Source organism: Homarus americanus, unplaced genomic scaffold (genome assembly GCF_018991925.1).
Source record: "Homarus americanus isolate GMGI-L3 unplaced genomic scaffold, GMGI_Hamer_2.0 scaffold53233, whole genome shotgun sequence".
Taxonomy (NCBI): domain Eukaryota; kingdom Metazoa; phylum Arthropoda; class Malacostraca; order Decapoda; family Nephropidae; genus Homarus; species Homarus americanus.
This window is the reverse complement of record NW_024751660.1, coordinates 4,639,514-4,660,754: the sequence shown is the minus strand read 5'-3', so window position 1 is coordinate 4,660,754 and position 21,241 is coordinate 4,639,514. Positions and strand designations below refer to the sequence as shown.

Genomic DNA, 21,241 nt, shown 5'->3' with positions numbered 1-21,241 from the left:
CCCTCAAATATTTTCTATGGTAGGGATAACTATTATATTTTCTCCATAGATTGAAGCGGTCATATAAACTGTAACAATGAAATATATTATAATTTAGTTATAAATTAAAGTATAATTAAAGTTAATCAAATATAATATATCTGAAGGTAAATCGACGGTATTTATTTTGTGTGTATTAAAGCTTTTTAAACCTGGCGGCTGAGGGGGCCAAGCTGGCAGAGGGTAACGCGTCGGTCAACAACGACCCACCGACCACAGCTGGCAAGATTTATTATTATTACCCACTGTTACTCAGATCCAAATATACTTTAATATTAACAGTGATTCAGATAAGTCTATTTATAAGAGACCACATATAATTCCAGGATGTTTAGTGAGACGTAGTGTGAGGAAGTGTGAGATATGTGACTCGGTATTGGGGGATGTTGTCTGCGCGGGGAGTCACTTTACCCCCAGAGGATCCTGCCTGTTAATCAAGTTATTTTGTTCACTATAGTATTCAACCATCACCCAGATAGTAATGTGACACCATCGTCGTAAGATAAGGTATTTATATAGTTGGTGATGAATATATTATGGGATTTACCTTTGATAATGGTGACACGTCGCGCATCACCTCCTGGTCGTCCATCTTTGTTGTTGTTGTTAGGTGGCGGGTCACACGCACACCTCACACACGCCACCTCACGCACTCACTCACACACGCCACCTCACGCACTCACTCACACACGCACACCTCACACACACCACCGCACTCACTCACACCTCACTCACTCACACACGCCACCTCACGCACTCACACACACACGCACACCTCACTCACACCTCACTCACACCACACTCACTCCTCACTAACTCACTCACACCTCACTCACTCACTCACACACTCACACATCAAACTGTATACTGGCAGTGGTACATTCATCTACTAACCTCTAATGTTATCTATTTAGAGTGAAAGAAGTTAGTATGGTGATGGTAAAGGAGTTTTTTAAGGGATAATACTTTAGAATTATTTTTCCACCTAATTGTGAACTGTATGTGTAGTATATATTTCTAGATAAGAAGTCTTGGGTAATATTTTATTTACTGTGACTGATAGTATTGGGTCAGACTAATTACCCTAATGTAGCCGGAATGTAGTCAAATAATGGTCCTAGATGAATAAATTGGACTGCTAATCACTTCTCGACTAGTATTTGGTGTCAGAAAGTCACAAAAAATTGGTAAACTTAATTTAATCTGAGTTAATAGATCAAGTGCATGTACCTAACCTAACCTAACCTAATCTAATCTAACCTAACCTAACCTAACCTAACCTAACCTAACCTAACACCACTCAAATTAAATTAAGTTTACCATTTTTTTTTACTTTGACACCAAATAATAATCGAGAAGTGATTCACAGCCCGAATTACGCTTGTACGACCATCATTTGACTTCATTGCGGCTACATTTAGGTAATTCCTCGCTCCGTCGGTTCATGCACGCGATCTATTAACTCAGATTAAAGTAAGTTTACCAATTTTTTGTGAATTTCTGACACCAAATACTAGTCGAGGTTTGGTTAGGTTAGGTTAGGTACATGCACTTGATCTATTAACTCGATTAAATTAAGTTTACCAATTTTTTGTGACTTTCTGACACCAAATGCTAGTCGAGGTTAGGTTAGGTTAGTTGAGGTTAGGTACATGCACTTGATCCTGTGCTCAGATTAAAGTAAGTTTACCAATTTTTTGTGTTTCTGAGGTTTGGTTAGGTTAGGTTAGGTACATGCACTTGATCTATTAACTCGATTAAATTAAGTTTACCAATTTTTTGTGACTTTCTGACACCAAATGCTAGTCGAGAAGTGATTGGCAGTCCGATTTATTCATGTAGGACCATTATTTGACTTCATTCCGGCTATATTTGGCTACATTTGGGTACATTTGGGTAATTAGTCGGACCTGTGTTTTTCCGATTGTTTGTGATATGTTATGAACGAATTTAACCTTCATTTCTGCCACAAACAATATTTTCTGAGATAAGCCCCCCCCCCCATCTCAGAATTTAGAGATTTGTTATAAAAATCAAGGTTAAAAAGTGTTCATAACACATCAAATCCCATGGGAAAACTGTTTACGGTTAACACTGTTTCTAAATACTGTATGTGGTTAAGGGAGTCCTCTGTGGGGTCCACGCTGAAGTCTTCTGCTATTATTTAATTTCCTCTTCATAACTTGCCCACTATTGTCAGGTAACACTGGATCACTAAATGAAGTCATTCTCCCTCCCTCCTCCAATGGGTTATGAACTTATGGGATCCCCAAATTTTATGATTAATTATAATAACAGTAATAAATGTAATACCATAAATTGGTGTTTATTGTCTCTTAAGTTGTTGATGTTTAATAATAGGTTATATATTCCAGGTTATGTTGTGGTTGATGTTATGAAGTGAAGATGTCAGTGTTTATAGCTGGGGAGGGGGCTGACAACCCCCCACAGACACGCTGCCGTAAAAAGTATGAGACGAAGTACAGGTGAGGAAAAGTGCCTGGTTTTGTACTGTTGTTAATTAATCCCAAATACTGTATTGTATACTCAGCATGTAATATTAGGCCTTGATTGGCAGTGCTAAGTGTACTTCTCACTTGTCTTGCTCTTAAATAAAGGACATAACAAAGAACAGACTGACCACCTGAATGGCTACTATGTTGCAGTGGGGGGGGGGGGCTGTAGGAATTACCTGATGCCTGTATTATCACACATGAATCACTGACAATCCAGCTTACACTCCCATATGAACAGCCCAGTCCCAACCTTTATAAAAATTATCAGCAACTCGTAATCAATCAGTGTATGTATTCACTCCCAGTCAATTTTACCTTTTTGCTCTGTCACTATGTTGAAATGCCCTGTTGTATTTCCTTCTCTTTCTTCTTAATGTAACGGACAGTTGACTCCTTGATGCCATACTCCCGACCACACGCGGCAGAGCTTTGGCCACTCCTAATTTTGTCCAGCAGTTGTACCTTCACAAGGGTCATGACTTGCTTTTCTCTCTTCACTTGTCTGGGCTGCTCCTCACAGCTGGTTGAGGGCGTTTGGGAGCCATCACGAGGAGCACAGTTGTTAGAGAGCTGAGTAGCACATGTGTGAGATGGACAAATGTTTATCCCGGACTGAGGCGGAGGGAACTGGGGCACGCATGGGCCAATCTCCCGGGACAAGAGAGACACCTTGCGGGACGCCACAAAACTCGCGCTCTCCCCTGTACTGGCCACAAAAATGCCAGCAACTTTAAAACTACCCACAGACATTCTAGGCTACAGTACATCCAGGGTGTCATCCGCGAATAATAGAGGACCGTGAAATAAAAATCCGTGAATTATCTGGGCACGCTGTATGTAAAAAAAAAAACTTTAGTGAAGTAATACTGCACAATAATCTTGTAATCTTGCTGTAGAAAGGGAACACCATAGCAAATCTCATCAGTTAAAAGGGAAAATGAATGACAAAATGCAGGTTGAGTTTTTGTTAGCTCTGTACCTGAGTCACCCTGCAGGCATCTTGGTGGCAGAAATCTTCCAAAGTAAAAAGGAACTGAAGATATCAGAATTTTCTGTACCTGTATTTAATTAGAATGGTGTTTTTTTAATGTGAGGTACATAATATGCCTGATTAGTAATAATTATTTACTGTGAGCTCTTCTCTACATAGAGAATTGATGAATTTCTTACATTTTAAACTTATTTTTGCAGCACAAAATATGAAAGTGAGTATGAATGGGTTGGTCCATCATCTAAGGGGGAGACATATGCCCTGTGCCGCTGGTGCATGGTGGACATCTGCATTAAGTCAGTGGGTGCTAAGGGGCTCCGGGACCACGAGATTACTGGACGTCACAAACAGAAGGCCAGCGACCGTCCTCCACCACCACCACCTCAACTTAACAAGTATAAAGAAAGATGTTCACTACATTATTGCTGTAGAGTCTTTGATGCTAGAGTATGTAGAGAGAGTTGGCTCCTTGGATGTTGCATTTTGGGGAAAGATACTACACTTGCCAACTGGCTTTGACTGCAGTATGATAAATACCTGTATAATACAGTACAAGTATTTAAGTAGGTACTGTATTTTCATTGACAGGGACGAGTATGTTATGTAATGTATATGTTCAGGAAAGGGAAAAAAATCAGATTCTTTTGCAGTCCTCTGGTAGACAGTTCTTACTACAGTTTTGCTTCCTGTACCTTGTGCATATTTTGAGCCCATGTCCTGTCTTTGATTATCCTTTATCTGTATAATTTGTCCCATCATGCCTGACTTAATTGTAACTTGCATCCTGCTCCACATTTATGGTTACTGGTAGTGTTGGCCTCATATTTATTGGTCAGGGAGATAGTACTGTGTATCTGGTTTTCAGTGTTTGTGTCCAGATTTCTTTTCATTGTCAAATTTTGGGTAATTCTCTTGAATTTAAACTTACAAGAACTTTCCACTCTCAGATATCTTATGAGGAGAACCACTTGTAACACGATTGAGCTGGAATTTCTTGACTGTATATTATAATATTACAGATGAAAACTGCCTCAGCAATATTGACATCTGCTTTGGAAGTTTTGAAACATTTAGTACACATTTTCTGTTGCTCGCTGTCCTAAGGATTGCTGTAACTGATTACCAAACTTTACTGTTGGATAAGTGTCGGCAGTTGACTGCAGTGCCAACCACATTGCCTCCTTAGTATAAAGTATGTGCTACCCACACAGACCCTAACTGGTCGTGTGGTCTATGGGACCCACTTTCACTCAATCCCTCAACATTTTCTTCCTCATTTGCTGTCATTCATTTACTCTGACCACATGTGTTATACTATGGTGATCCTCCTCAATAACATACAGTACAGTACATCATCAGCTCTAAGGTTTTATTTTTGTAAATTATCAGATGACAAAAATATATCATCTTAATCCAGCATGATAAAGCAGAATTTCGATACTTAGGCTGTGTAGGTAATAATAAAAATGAATAAAAATCAAAACATAATATTGAATTGAGGATAATATGAGGGGACATGTATGGTACAGCCATCTGCTTAAAGTTTTATTGTGAATTTCATCATGGACTTCATCTTAGATAGGAGCTGTACTGTATATGGGTTATAGATAAATTCTGAATATCTGATATTCTTCTTTTAGTAAAATATTGTGACTTAGAATGGATGTATTATTTAAATGTAAACCTTTAAAGTGTAGGAGCGGTTTGTTATACTTGAAAATTGAAGATAAAGAAAAAGTAGAAAAAAATAGGTGTTAAACAGGAAAGAACACTAAAGGAAGTAAGGAAATTTGATAGGTATTGATGTTATTAGTCTCATTAAATGTTGTTATTCAGTGCTGTGTATCCCGTGCTGGAGGTTGAGGGAGGAGTAGAGCAACAGGGTGCGGAGCTGCCTGGGTCACCTCGCCCTGCAACGCCCCAGACACCAAATACTCCCCTGAGTCCTCATGGGGAAGACTTAACCCATCCTCAACCCTCTTTATTGGACTTTGGGACTCAACTTCCTCCAACCACTTCTCAAACGACAGCCTCTTCATCATCAGGCACACCTCCTGCCCGTACTGCCACAGTACAACCTAAGGTGACCACATACAATGTATTATTTTAATTTGTTATTCAGTTTATCTGTGGAGGTTAATATGGAAGCATTTTATTATCTAGACATTTGTATGGTAGTATATGTAGAGACCCTTCTCTTTTTTTTAACAAGGTGAGGGTAATCAAACCATTATTCAGAATGCTTTGACATATTTTGAGTGTTGTTTTTTGTGTCTGAAATTTACATGTGTGAGGATGCAGCTACATATAGTGAGTGTTTTGCAAAATTATGCCCATACCAGTTTTCATCATCAATAGACATTTAAATGAAACTAAATTGTTGTTACTGTATTGGATACTAATTATTTATTTTTAGGTTGGAGAGTCGCTGGTTATCGAGTATGATGATCCTAATGTGTGTGATTCCTCTGTGTCGTCGGCACCAAAGGCAACAAATGGAGGAACTGCCTCAATAAAGAGAGAAACAGAGGAAAAGTTTACTGTGAGCACAGATGACTTAACATGTAATGTTTGTGGTCAAGAGTATACACAGTGGACACAGCTCAAGAAACATTTGGTCAATCATATTCTTATGGCTCAAAATTCTGCTGATAGTAGGACAAAGGTGAGTGAAAATTAGAAAGAGAAGAGTGGCAGTAATATGTGTTTTGTAGAGTGTAAGGGATGTGGTTGTATGTGAAACAAGTTCTGGGTTAACTGTGTTGTCATGTATGGGAGAAATTCTTTATGGGACTTTGGTTGTGTATCCTCGAAGTTCTCAGTAGAACAAGAGCTTAGTGTGTGAAAGGCATTCCCCACAGATTTGGAGAGAGTTTCTGTAATTTTCCAGAAAATGCGCCTGATTTTCAACTTGGGAAAATGGTTCACAAACCCAGAATTTAGATAAATTTTCCGGAAAAATTCAGAGCAAATTTTAATTCCGGCCATTGGAGTATTCCAGCAAAGAGGGATTCCAGCTAATGGAGATATAACTGTATATGAGTTATGCCCAAGTAGTTGAGAATGTAGAAAATTTGATTTGAATAAAGTAAAACCCTGGTGGTAATTGTGTTACAATGTTGGTGCCATTTTACTTGCTAATAACATAATAATGATGTGCAGGAACAGGAGAAAAAATTGAGTGGCTTTTGCAGGTGAATCCTCGAGGACGTGGGAGACTACCTAGCAGTAGAAATTTTAGTCGGCCATCTCGGACCGTCCAACCTGTAGTACGCAACCAACAAAAGCAAGTACGTTGTTGAATGTAAGATTGATACTGCCTAATGTCTGCCATATACAGTAGTTTATTCTTGAGAAATTTAGATTTTATTTTATTTATTTTTATTTTTTTAAACTATGCAGGAACCAGATACTGATGAAACAACAAGAGTCAAACGACGTGGGCGACCGCCCGGTAGCCGTAACAAGACCCGTGCCGACACGTCCAGCCCACAAGTGAACCAGCCTTCTCCAAGAAGAACTGTCCGTCAACATACAGTGCATCGGGTGAGCACCGTTCAGGAAGCTGCTGTAGATGACCCCCTGTACCAAGAACCTGAAGCGTGTGAGGTGACTGTCACTGGTAGTGATGTAGCAGTTAAAGACCATGAAGTTGAAGAGGACGGGGAGGAGGAGGAGGAGGAAGTAAGGTTTGTAGTTTAATCACATCATTTATATCGCTGCAATTTTTCATAAATAATTTTCTTTACACACGTTCTACAATTCTTACCGATTTATCTCAGAAGAGATCGAGTAGATGTTAGTGGTATTACTGTATTTAGGTTTGCATGATGCAGTGTGTGTCTGTCTGTAATGCTGTAGCCCACAGAAGTAACACAATATTTACTGATTGGAAGGCAGTCTAACTTCTCAAATTCGTGTCTGAACTGTTCATTTTTCCAAAAATATATTACCTTTTTGAGATTTCCTCAGTTACTGTGTTCTGCCAATTCATGCTCATTTTTTTATAATGTATATGGTATAAATAAAATTGGAATTATTTTTTTGTCTATATTGTATAGCAATTGTTGTGAAATTAAATCGTTATTGCAATCATTATGACAGCTAAAAATGTATATTCAGCATTCCCTTACAACTCGCGGCCTTTAATTATTCTCGGATGACACCCTGGATGTACCCAAGAATGTCTGCGGGTAGTTTTAAAGTTGGCGGCATTTTCGTGGCCGGGACTGGGAGCGCACGAGCTTTATGGCATCCCGCAAGATATCTCTCTTGTCCCAGGTGGCTGGACCATGTGCGCTTACTCCGCCTCAACGACAGTCTGGGTTAAACACTTGTTTGTTTCACGCTTGTGCTACTCTACCCTCTTTAACAACTGTGCTCCTTGCGATGGCTCCCAAACACCCTCAACCACCTTCATCCAGCTGTGGGAAGGCGCCCAAACAAGTGAAGAGAGAAAAGAAAGTCATGTATTTTTCCCATACGTACGCCTGGCTACGCCTTGCAACAGGAGCGGGTAAGGAGGGAGTGACTGCTAGTTAGCGCATCGTTTGCTATTGTAACTCTCCTCACTACCTGCCATATTTCACTGGATTTATTGCCATTGTGAGTGTTTACTGATAGAAGAATATACTTATAATAGTGTTTAATCATGGCATTGTAGCAGGGTTAGCTCCTCGTTGTAATCACCAGGCTACTGGGCCAAATTGTGAGGTGTTATTGTTTTTCAATTCGTATTTTCAGGTAGTTATATGTAACTTTCTTCATTTATTTTTACTCATTTATTTGCACACACCATCCTAAATACATATTTTGAAAAAAAAGTAAAAGAAACAATTGTCCTAAGGGCAAACACATAAAGGGAATATACATTATTTTGCACATGAGTAAAAAGGTCCCCCCCCCCCATCCCAGTCAGAAAATGATATTCGGGCTTTTGGCAATTAACAGCCATTTTGAGACCCAAACCACCTCAAATTTTAATGGCATGCTGTATGTACTGTATAGTATTATTAGACTAGATTGAAGCAAAAATATGTTAAGACAGGGTTCTGTTACAAGAGAGGTTGCCTTTGCTAAAGAATATGAGTTAAGGTAATGGCAGTTAACCTGGAATTTTTATAAGTTACCTGGTAGTTTCTGTATTTATAATACTGTAGTAATTTTTTCACATTTCTGTTGGTTCATTAGTGAAGAAGAAGGAAATGAAGGCCCAGGCTGTGAGGAGGAAACAGATGGGTGTGGGAAGAGGAAACCTGGTCCACTCCAGTGTCGTGTGTGTAGATTTGTCTTCTTTAATAGGTAAGTCTTCTTTAACAGCAGGTATGTGTGTGACATGATCAGACTGATCATGTCTAGATATGGTGAATGTGCATAATTACCAGATAGGCTTCGGTTCACATCATACGGTGCATTGTTATTTCACGGTACTGACTCGCCCTACGGGTCTGGCTTGATTATGTTGCCAAGTAAGCTTGTATCTTTTACTCATTCATGCCTTCCAGGCCCCCAACTTCCCTGCTCAGAGCGTCTCGTCTTTTGTGATGTAGGGATCTTGCCCTTTAACTTCATGGGAGGAGGAGGGTGTGTGCTTACCATAACCCAGTGCCTGGAGAGTTAAGGTTGAGTTATTTGGAAGGATTCACATAAACATGAATGTTAGTTATGGAAGTCAAGCAACAATAACAGCAAGAAACTTTCTTTTCTTTAACACTGTCATGGTCTTGGATGTTTGGGGAGTGTCCAAAATTTTTGCCACACACATGGTCTTGGACTCACTGGTTGCATTCTCAAGATGAAAATAGTTGTATTAAAAAATCTATCGTACCTCTAGCACCCTCTGTCTCTGCCAGTGGGATAAGTTTGTCAAAAACATACAGTCAACAATTGTCACTCCTGCACGTGTAATCCAGGGGACAGAGTTTTATGTCCAATGGGTGGAGTATGGTGGGATTTAAATGTCCACACATGGTAGCAGCCCTCCTCACTCTAGGCAAGGATAGCGAGGAGAGTTGCTATCATTCGTGGACATTTAAATTCCACCATACTCCAACCACTGGACATCACACTCCGGTCCCTAGATTACTGGTATGTGTGTGTAAATGACAATTATTGATTGTGTATATTTTGGATAATTGTTGGAATATTTCCTACAGTGTAGTGATTATTGTGATTCAAACTTTAGCCCTGTTATCATAATTGGCCATGCCTCGTCGTCCGTATTGAGCACTGAAGAGCAGCAAAGAAATTGAGTCTACTTCAGCTAACAGCAATAGTAAAGAATGCAGATAAAAAAAAATTTTCGGTCAACTTTTATTTCCTAAAATTCTTGACAACCTTATTACTTATCTTAGAGAATTTTTGTTGGTGTCATTGACAAGCTTAGTTTCCCATGCTTGTATATGTATAATTCATTTTATAAAATGATATTTTATGTAATAAAAATAATGCTGAATTTCAAATTACAGTATACAGTACTTCCCAAAACATTGCATTTATTTACAGTATGTTGTATTATTGGGTAATTTGTATAGATGGGGAGAGTGATGAAGTGAGTTTGTAAGGGAAGTTTTTAGCTGTATCAGGTGGCATGATGGTGTGAGTGTTTGCGTAGGATGGGGAGGAACATTGTAGTAGCAGGACGGAGTGATGGTGTGAGCTTCTGTGTAGGAACAGAAGGTAGTTCGGTGATATGTAATATGAACCACACCTGTAGTTCTTTTAGGGATATTTTTACTTGTCCATCCTGTGGTAAAGTATAAAACGTGGTATCATAAGTATGTTAACAGGTTGTTTGATTGAATATTTCCTTGATAGAGGTGAACTGAGAGAACACCAACGGTCGGAACATAACAATGGGCGGCCATACCAATGCAGTCACTGCCAGAAATTCTTCACCACCAAGAATCACATGGAGGTTCATGTCCGACATAAACACACTTCTGGACCAAATCCTTGTCAGTGTGCAATTTGTGGGAAGGTCCTCTCATCCCGAACTAATCTCAGAATACATATGCGTATACATAAAGGTTAGTTTACTGTGAATCTTATATGAATTTAATGTTTAAAGCTTTGTGTTGAAAATATACTTTATGATATTGTTTAGAGATTTAGAAAGAAATGACTGAGTTTGTCATATCCTTTTCTATGGTTGGTGGTGATGAAGGCATGAACTGGAGTATCATCCTTACTTTGTAAATGGTACCTGTATAGTCATCATACAAGTATGACAATGATAACATAGAGATATATTATTCAGCTACATTTAAGTGGGTTGAACAAACAGTTGGTATGAAGTAACTTCAGTGTCAGCGGGATAACCATTGGGTAGTTGAGGAAAAAGTTACATGAATCTTGATTCAAGCTTTGAACCACTTCAGTCGTAGTTATCATTTCATATACATTCTCATCCTGTTGTTAAGTTTTGCACAGTACACATATCCTTTGGGGGGTTTGCTGTCTGTTGGCAGCTTTGAGACTAACAATGCTGAGATTCCCCATATGTTTCATCATATGTTTGGTGTTTGTATTTAGTACCTGAGGTAAGATATGACCTGTGTACTGTATTATAGTGTGATTCAGAATTTGAAGTACTTTCTCAGGGCTTAAGTTTGATGTCACCTTATGGCAGACTTGTATCTTAGTGTGGACATTCTGAAACAGAAGTAGTTCTCTAAAGTGTTCAGTAGATATGTCTTAATTATTTACTAGACAGATAATGGACATGGAAATTAGTAAACTCTGTGGGCTAATTCAGCAATTGTCTTAGTGTCAGAAATTTAATTTACTGATTGCATTATGCTGTATTAACAGAGAAATTTACTACCTCTACCAATTACGAAGACCAATTGTAACTAACTACAGTAGTGATATGAGTTAACTGAAAAGACTGCCAGCAGAGGAAATCTTAAATTGGTCTTAACCATTAAAAGAGCCCATGTAGGGCAAGTGTACTGTTCAGTATGTGACAGTGAATGTCTTACTGAGTACTGTACAGTACAGTACTTAGTAGCAAATGAAGACAAATTCCATGGTCACTTGAGAACTCCTGGACTATCCATATATTATGTGTTGTGTAATGAGTTTTATATTTTATGGGTAAATAATGGGCATTCACAGGTTTTACCAACAGTTGAGGGGCTCAGAAACCTGAAGTACTATGATAGGGGCTGGTGTGTGAGCACAGATGGTGTGGTGCCTCAGGAAATTCTGAAAAAATTTGATTCTCGATGATGCTGTTTAACTCATTTTGATTCTGAAATTGGAAGTTTGAAAGAATTTTGGCTTGGGAGAGGAGGAAGGGTTGCTTGAACCCTGTGAATCCCCCTTGAAAGACCCTTGAATAATCATATTTGTGGAAAATGTGTTAACAATATAATAATATATTTTTTATTATCTCAACAGGAGAACGTCCATTTGAATGCCCCGTGTGTCATAAAGCATTTAGTCGTAAAGCCAACATGGAAATGCACCTCGTTTACCACACAGGAGAACGACGATTTACCTGTGAAATATGTGGTCAATCATTCTTTGCAATCAATGCTCTTAAAAGGCATACAAAGCTACATACAGGTAAGTTGCAATGAATATACCAGTACACATTTCCCCGTTGACCACAGGTTTACTGTGCATATATTTAATCTTATAAGATGCCCAGTATTATTTAATTTCAAAATTGACTATGCATTGGGGCAGTTTCCACTTGCTTAGATTGAATAACTAAGATCTGTGCTTTGGCTCACTTTAAATTCAAAATGTACAGTCGAAGAAATTAGTATCTTCTCAGCTTTGGCCAATGAATATTGAAACCTGATGATTATACTGAAAGTATAACTGTGACTACATATTGTCAGTTAGTATGCCTGACTAGATACAAGCCTTGAGTTGTTCTATGGTTGGTAATTCAAAATACTGACTTTTCTATTCTAGTTGTGGAATACAGACTCATATACCCAATAATAAATGATAATCAGAGAAAGTAAATAATCATGTGACCGGCTACCTTACTCCAAGGTTCCCTCGGCCTGCCAACAGTTAACAAGATACACAGAGGCGTGCATCAGCCGGCTTAACTCTTCCACAAATTATTTGCCAAAACTTTGGGAGATACAGTATTTTTTAGACAATTTGCTTTTTCCCTAATGTACTCTCAGATACTTAACTTATCATAGGAAGGGTTTATGAGTCCTTAATGAAGTTCTATGAAGACTTCAACCAGCTGTTCGTTGAAGCGTTGAGTTACTTATAAATAAAAACAATACTGTACTTATAATATAAATGTAATAAAATAAATAAATAAATAAAAAGTTATAATAGTGGTAACAGTCTCATATGTACTGTATTTACTAACACCATGTTACATGTACTAATCCAGATGACAGAAAATGTTATATAATAATTCCTTGAGAAAAATATATAGTATACAGTATTTCAAGTGCCACTAAGAGAACTCAGGCTCTCAATTGGCTCAGCCATGTCAATAGTGTTATTATTGTCGACGGTATCTGTATTTTTCTGGCTAAATAAACTGTTTCAATATCAATATGTTTTCAAAATTAAAAGTACTGTATGTACTGTACAGTAATTCCAAGATTCGACCTTGAGTTTTTCAGTTCGATCACCTTACATTTTGTGCACTGCTGTCACCTGCCACACACAGCCATAGATAGAGAGAGTTCGACCAACTGGGCGCCATGTTGTTACTCAGCGGGTGGGAATCTTCTTGGGCTGCCTCCCACATAGTTTATAAACATGTTTATCCAATTGGAAACATGTATGGCAATGTTCCTGAATATACATCATTATCAACAACATCCTCGACAGTGCGAGCGCAGACTTCTTCATTAGCTGAGTAACAATATGGCGCCCGCATATCACCGAGTTGACCGAACTCTCCCTATTTACGGCTCTGCCACCACACGGGCATATGGAGGGCAGGTCAGCTGTTCAGTCCACAACCACACACTTTAATATAATATATAGCTATTATATGTTGGCTTGGCAAATTAACATTAGTCATGCATGTAACATTTTTATTATCAATTAAGTTTCTAATTATTAATCACTATTTTATTGAGTTATTTGATAGATACGTATAAGTAAAATAAACAATGTGGTAACGTAGCCAGTCATGACGTTAGCACCACCATTCTGCACCCCTGACAAACAGACATTTACTGAGTTATATGCCTGAAGGGTATTATAGTTAGCCACTAAACAAGCAGGAATAGAATGATAGTGGTGGTGATATGTAACCCTTGTACAGTGTATACAGTAGTTGTGTTAGAAGCTCGTTATATCAGTTCTTTCTCCTGGGACCCCAACCGTGCTTAGGGCATGGTAAAATGATTGTCTACTGCATATACAAATGTTTCTCGAAGCAAACACAAATGTGATATGGTTTATGATTGCTGGGAGAGGAGGTACAGCGAGATGATGTGAGTTTGCCTCTGTCATTAAGCTAATGTATGGTAGGTGTGTTATTTTACATTGCAATAATTTTGCCTTTTGTGATAATTCGTCTTGCTTTTCAGTATTTTATATCATTCCCTGTTAGACTTCACACCAATTATGATTAACTCTGCGTTTATCTCTCAACTACAAATGATTTTACCAAAGGAAAAATAAAAGTAAGTGCAAAAAAAATGTATTAACAATAATAAATTAAGAATAGTGGCAGCATATAAAGGAGACCATACAAAATATAAATCATGGCTGGCAGAGGTGGGTACTGGTGTCACTTGGCGACTCGGGCCAACTGGACTTAATGTACACAGGGTTGCACTGGAGGCAGCATCCATCATCGAGGGTGTGAGCACTATGTTGAAAAGTAGCTTTAGTGGGCTGGTGGCACACACAAATCCTAGCGAGGTAACACACTGTACCAGCTAGCTAGGGCAGGCCACACCACCATACTGCAGCAGCTTCGCCACTCTATATATAAAAAGCTGAAGGATTGAGCACGTCCTTAGTTTTATACTAACTAAACTATTTACTTGTAACACCAGTTAAGTATGCCACTTCTTTGCTAAACACACTATTTACATATATATTAATTATTAATCATACTCACAGAGTGGACGAGTTTCAGCGGTGAGGCAGGACCCGGCTAAGTGACGCGGCCTGCCTTGCCGGCCTCTCACAACAGCTCCTGTAAAATGAATCTTTAGTTTTGAAACATGCGAACAACAGCTTGTGTAAAATGAATTTATTGTATCGAACTCAAGCAGGATGTGAAATAAGACAGGGTAATTTATTCACAGGGCATGTATAGTGATCTAGGGTAAACAAACCTAAAGCACAAACCTATCCCAACAATATTTCGTAGTACAGGCTCATTGGACATAGGGTAATATTTTAGAAAAAAATGCATCCTATATGCTGGCAAATACGGTAAGTTGACTAAGGCTTTAGTTTTTGCTGGAACACTTTACAGCACAAAGACAATGTAACACAAGTTCCAAGAAGATAATTAGCATGCTTAAAATTTTGTTGGGTTTTCCTTTAGGTGAGCGAGATTATGCCTGTGAAATCTGTGGTGCTACCTACGTGACAGGAACTGACTTGCGACGTCATCGTTTGAAGCATGATGAAGTCAAGCCATTTCCATGCCAACTTTGTGAGAAGCAGTTCACACGTTCCCATGATCTTAAGGTGAGTTCATCAGGGGGTAGATGATGGGGGTAGATGAAACGTAATGTAGAAGGCATGTGACATTGTTCATTTATACTTCCACTCAATTTTGTGGGTAGACATCAGCTGTTCAGTTGTGTCTGGCAGTGCTATAGGCAGTGTTACCAAACAAATCAATTGACGCATCATCTCCTCACCACCAGCTCCACCACCACTGTCTCTATTATCACTCTAGGGAGGATAGATTGTGTTAATCTTATTTTTCTTATTTCAATTATTCTTATCTTTTCTTATCTTTTCTCTATTTTAATTTCTTATCTAATGCTTATTATATTTATGGTTGTTATTTCTTTCTTTTAGTTCTAATTGTCCCTATGTTTTACTTTCTAATTCAATTTCTTAAAGTATTTGTCTTTTTCTGTTACTTTTCTCTGATATAATTGTCTCGTATCTAGTTATTTCCTGATCTTGGGTTTACCTGGCAACCCCCTTGTTACTTTACAATCTTCAGTATTTATGGTAGCTGCCACCACTCAGGCTTTTATATCAGCATATAAAATAAAACATAACATTAATACACCTTAAAAATGACACTTGGGCGGTAGTAACGTGGCAAGGGCTGGGCTCGTGAGTTCTAATGTATTTAATACCACAAATACTGGATACTGAAGTGTTAATGATAGCACTAAAACATCATTAAGATTATTTATTACATCCAAGTCGAGTATAGGAACATTTCAATAGAACACACACTCATGAATCACTCCTTGGGTTCATTCCAAACTTGTCCAAATTTATGTTAGCACTTAAACAAATTATAAGGATCACCATAATGCATCATGAGTGTGAATAAATTTCAACACAGCTTATCCTTTTATTTTCAAGTCACATTACAAATTACTTATTGTATTTTTTTCTCCATTACTGAAGATGTTGCATTAATCATGATGAAACATAAACCATAAGGGGCCAATCATATGAGAATATAATACTGAATCCATAAATAGATAAATAAACCTGAGGAATGTGGCAACACCCAATCAGCCCCAGCCTGCTTACATACTATACTCAATGCCTTAATTCTCAGTAGGCCTATAGACCACTGTACAATATTCAGTGAGTAAGTGTTGTTCTTTTGATAAGATTTTTTTAATCTTCACCATTTTTTAAAATATGCACTTACTTATTTATTTATTTATTTATTTAGTATTTCTGGTGACCAGAGCATCTCAGAGTCCGAAAAAAGCGAATTCCGATGTATTGAAGTCTGATTTATCGAGCTTTTACTGTACAGTATATGGTATGTTTGATCCTCCTGGACCTTATTATAGGGTGGATGAAGGGCTACATTCCATGGCTGTCAGCTGAGCAAATACTGACAAACTACAGACTTGAGGGAGATAGCATGGCAGCACTCATAAGATTTTTTTATTGATAGTATTTGTGTTCTATAAGCTGTGATTTCCTGATATTTATGTTTCTATGAAATTTTCAGGTACACTTGAGATATCACAACAAGGAACTTCGATACACCTGTGATGTTTGTAACAAGCAGTTTGTGGAGTCTGGCAATTATAAGAGACACATGAGACGACACACGGGGGAAAGACCGTACACCTGTGGTATATGTCTTCTCACTTTTTCACAGGTAATATTTCTTACTTCATTTTCAGAACTCTTAACCCTCAAACATTGGGCTAGGAGAAATTTCACTACCCCTCACAGACCGGCCAATTTAGAAGTTTGGAAAAAGTTCTAGTGGAATTGATATATACAATATACAGTACAGTACTCTCAATTTAACGGAATCCGATATAACAAATCCTCGATTTAGCGGAAGGAATTGTTTCCGTGATTTTTCACTCAATTTAGTGAACTAGTTCTCTAAATCAAGATTAATTTTGTTAATATGCTCACACCTACAGAGACACCTCAGACACATGACGTGTACATAGAAACATTATTAATGGCTTACCTTGAACACCACCCCCAACACCACCCACACACCCCCAACACCACCCACACACCCCCAACACCACCCACACACCCCAACACCACCCACACACCCCAACACCACCCACACACCCCCAACACCACCCACACACCCCCAACACCACCCACACACCCCCAAACACCACCCACACACCCCAACACCACCCACACCCCCAACACCACCCACACACCCCCAACACCACCCACACACCCCCAACACCACCCACACACCCCAACACCACCCACACACCCCAACACCACCCACACACCCCCAACACCACCCACACACACCACCCACACACCACACCACCCACACACCCCCAACACCACCCACACACCCCCAACACCACCCAACACCACCCACACACCCCCAACACCACCCACACACCCCCAACACCACCCACACACCCCCAACATCTGGAAAATCTGTCCAATTTTTTATTTCTGGGTCTACGAGCAAATGTCAATCATGAAATAAAACAGAATTATCGGAAAATCTGAGAAAATTGCAAGAAAATCATTCCAAACCTTTCTGCTCGGGGCCTGGGGACAAGTGTTCCAGTGTTATGAAAGATTGCACCATGTTTAGCTGCATCCTCATGTGGTAGGTGCGTGGGTGGGAAGACCAACCACTTGGGTAATGCTGGATTTTTCTGCTCTTGGTCTATTTATAATTACTGTGCAAATATAACTATTTCTTTAAATGTATATAAAATACTAAAGAGGTAAAAATAATACAGTAATAAATCAGTGTAATACCGAGCTGAGCTGACGAGGCAAAGGGTGAGGTGACGGAAGCAGGTGGTGAGGTGACATGCCAAGACGCTTACACAGCACACACATTAACAGCACTACTAAACCATTGGCTTATAGTATTTTACTTTATAATTTCTATGTTAAAATTAATTGATACATGATGGCTCGATTTAGCTACTTTTGCACTTAGCCAACTGATCAGTGAATAAACCAGGACATATGGAGACACATTATACACTAGTGATGTCACAAAGCTTCAGAACTGCAATCACAACTGTTGGGCAACCACATAAATTTTCACAACCTGTATTCAAATGTACTAAGTTAATTATTACAAATTTTATGTCTAGTGCAAACATTGGGATGTTTACACCCATATTAATCGGTATCTTGCAAGAATTCCATCAATACAAGTTATATTCTGCTAAGTCAAGTCACTTTATAAGCAAAAAACTTAAATTCTTTGCCTTTTATAATCCTTGAGTTCCTGACGACTACAGGCGAGTTAATCTCCCTTCCTGGCTGTCAACACCCCACTTACCCCTCCCCCCTCCTCCCAGCCAGCAGACTATGGTGCAGGTTTTTTTTTTATTCCTAGCCTTGGAGAAGTAACTTTTTCAATGTAAATTTACTGGAAAGATACTTACTGTCAGAAAGATACTTTTATCAGTATTTGAAGACAAGCACTGGGAGTGATTAAGTTCAAATTTGTAATCTATAAGGTTCTGTGAAATGCCTCCAGTGATAGCCAACATTAAAAGGATTACAGATTGGTTGATAGTCTATGAATTTTTTATCATTATTAAATATTAATGAACTGTAATAACTGGTGAATTCTTAAAAGGCTGTAGCAGAGTCTTTGTGTTCCAGGTTCATCATATGAAAACCCATATGCGAACCAACCACAGTGAAGAGACAGGTGGTGGGGAAGATACTGGTCAGGGAGCCAGTGGTGGACGTGGAAGACTGCCACCACATCGTAATCCCAGAATTCCCTGCAGGCGCACTTCAAAGCCCCCACAAATGCAACAGTCATCTGTTCATCCCACTCACAGTCACCCACATCCACACCTGGCACCACATCCCCATGGAGTGGGAACTAGTGGGAGTGGGGTGGCTGTACATTCTGGCCAGCCAATATCTCCTCCAATGGCTCATTCTGGTACTGTGCCTGGGACTGTTGCTCCAACTCACACTACCCAAATTCCTGCCTCAGGAGGAGTAAACCATCCAGCAGCTATGTCGGGCTTCCTTCATGGGTACAACTCTCACATATACAACCACAGTGTAATGCCACATTACCCTCTCTTTGATATGTGTCCTCCACAGAATTGTGTCAATCATCTTCCAACACACTAATGCCTGGTAACAAGAATATTCAGGTAATTGTTGTGCAATTGTTAAGCTATGCAAGATTGTATATTACTCTTATTATTTTTCCTTTCTTCTCATAATTATTTTGAGTAACCTGAATCACTTTATGTGCTGGAACAATCATTATTTTTAGTTTTTCACTTCACCATGGCAATGATAAAGACTGTGATGTAGGGGTGTTCATTATCATCCTGGATTTCTTTGTCCTGTCTGTTGACAATATATTTCTTGGCATAGCACTTCCTTCTTTTTATAGTTTTATGATTTTTGATATGTAGGTTCTTTGGCACAACATTTGAGATGGTATTGAATACCAGTAGTGACCAGCCCTTTCTTCTCTCCCAAGGTGGGTTAGTCAACTCACAGTGAGCCATATTACTTGTTGCATTTTGTCTTCCACTCTCATTTAAAACTAATTTCTTCCTTGTACTGTCTAGTCGACCCTCTGGCAGTGTTTAATGGTACAATACCTGTATATCCCTAATCAGATCAACTTAAACACTGCCTCTGTACATCTCTTGCAGTCTACCTCCTCTCCTGAATATATTGATCTGTTCTCCCACTTAATGTGAGGAGCATCAAAGTGTACAGAATCCATGGTCATAAATCACCGGTGTTTTATGTTCTGTATTCATATCATCTTGGAATAATTTTGTGACTGATTTTATAATGAGTCTTCACAATGTTGTTACTGTATTCTTTTAATTCCTGTGATATTGTTTTGGTTGTTATTGTCTATTGTTTTACTTAGCTAACTCAACAGAAGGCTATATCTAGCTTATGTATATTTAGGTCACCAACTGTCACCATCCTCTATTGTTAGAACACTGCCATATTTTATTAAACTTTTTATGTTGGATATTCATGATATTGTTGACTGATAATTACTTTGTGGGTTATGACTATTGCAACTGTGTGGCATTAGTAGCAATGAATTTTAAAGACCATTTCTCAACTTCTCCAGAACCAGTGAACTGTTTGAAGCATAGTTGTTACACATAGCTATTAGGGTGGTCAGTCCAAGAATATTATATCTTGTTACTCAGGTAGTTGAGACAATTTTAATTTGCAGGCCCTATGTGGTATTGTACATTACAGTATCTTATCGACCTGTCTAATATTTTTACTATAAAAGTGTCTCTACTTCTGTTTGGGGTGGATCTGGGGACACTAGTGGGGAAAAATAAGGGAGAATGGCTTCACTTATCAAGATTCACAAGTTCACTCTACTCAACATGGGGTCACCACTCACAAGCCAGCAGCCTCTGTGTGCAAGGCATGTTTTTTAAATATTTGTAAAATACATATCAGGATTTAGTTATTATTTATATAAAAATGTAATTTTATTTAATTTTTGCTCTTTTCCTTGTACTGTAAATACAAATAAAATAACAGTGTAAATTGAATCGGCTCCTAAATTAACCAGGGTTTTAAATATGAATCGTAGTTTTACTGTGTTTTTTCCAGCTGAGAAGAGATACCCCGCCCCCTCCTCAAGAGTTACAACTGATTGGCTGTTGCAAATCTGTCCAATTTCATCCTGAAGTAATGACGTATTTCTAAATGAATTTATTCATAATCGTTGGGATGACCGTTTCTGACGAGTAAGATATTTAGCTAAATTATATAAAGATACATACATTCACTATTTCAAACATGAGTAGATAGGAAGTTTATCAGAAATCTTATACATGAATTAATTGTTAAACCCTGGTTGCAAATTCATGCTTTCTGAGGGTGCATTTTATATACAGTGGCCCCTCGGTTAACGAACACAATTCGTTCCGCAGAGTCGTTCGTTAACCAAAAATTTCGCTAACCGAATCCACTGTTTCAGTGGGATATAAGGTAATTGGTTCCAGCTCACAGAAAAGTACATACAAAGTAAAAAAAAACTGCAGTAAAGTACACTTACTTTGAGGTGTGTATGTAGAAGGTCCTG

The 21,241-nt window shown here is 38.6% G+C and overlaps 1 protein-coding gene and 1 long non-coding RNA gene across 4 annotated transcripts; one reads left to right on the top strand and one right to left on the bottom strand.

The window, feature by feature from the left end:
* The first annotated feature begins 217 nt into the window (after positions 1-217).
* Positions 218-20,705, top strand: LOC121854698 (zinc finger protein 37-like). 2 transcript variants are annotated; one of them, XM_042349415.1, is made up of 13 exons: positions 218-261; positions 2,415-2,525; positions 3,747-3,941; positions 5,383-5,629; positions 5,963-6,211; positions 6,741-6,836; positions 6,949-7,235; positions 8,737-8,847; positions 10,363-10,574; positions 11,950-12,117; positions 15,053-15,198; positions 16,673-16,825; positions 18,796-20,705. In XM_042349415.1, exons 2-13 carry the CDS (start codon positions 2,446-2,448, stop codon positions 19,282-19,284), a joined length of 2,433 nt encoding a protein of 810 aa, XP_042205349.1. In that variant the 5' UTR covers positions 218-261; positions 2,415-2,445; the 3' UTR covers positions 19,285-20,705. The 2 variants fall into 2 exon arrangements, with proteins under 2 accessions (XP_042205349.1, XP_042205348.1); XM_042349414.1 differs by lacking the exon at positions 218-261 and adding an exon at positions 826-963.
* Positions 14,176-15,181, bottom strand: LOC121854700. Of its 2 annotated transcripts, XR_006086626.1 has the most exons (3): positions 15,094-15,181; positions 14,618-14,695; positions 14,176-14,362 (listed from the first exon to the last, which is right to left on the bottom strand). It is a non-coding gene; the product is annotated as an uncharacterized LOC121854700 (long non-coding RNA). The 2 variants fall into 2 exon arrangements; XR_006086625.1 differs by having other exon boundaries at positions 14,176-14,695.
* Positions 20,706-21,241: the final 536 nt, after the last annotated feature.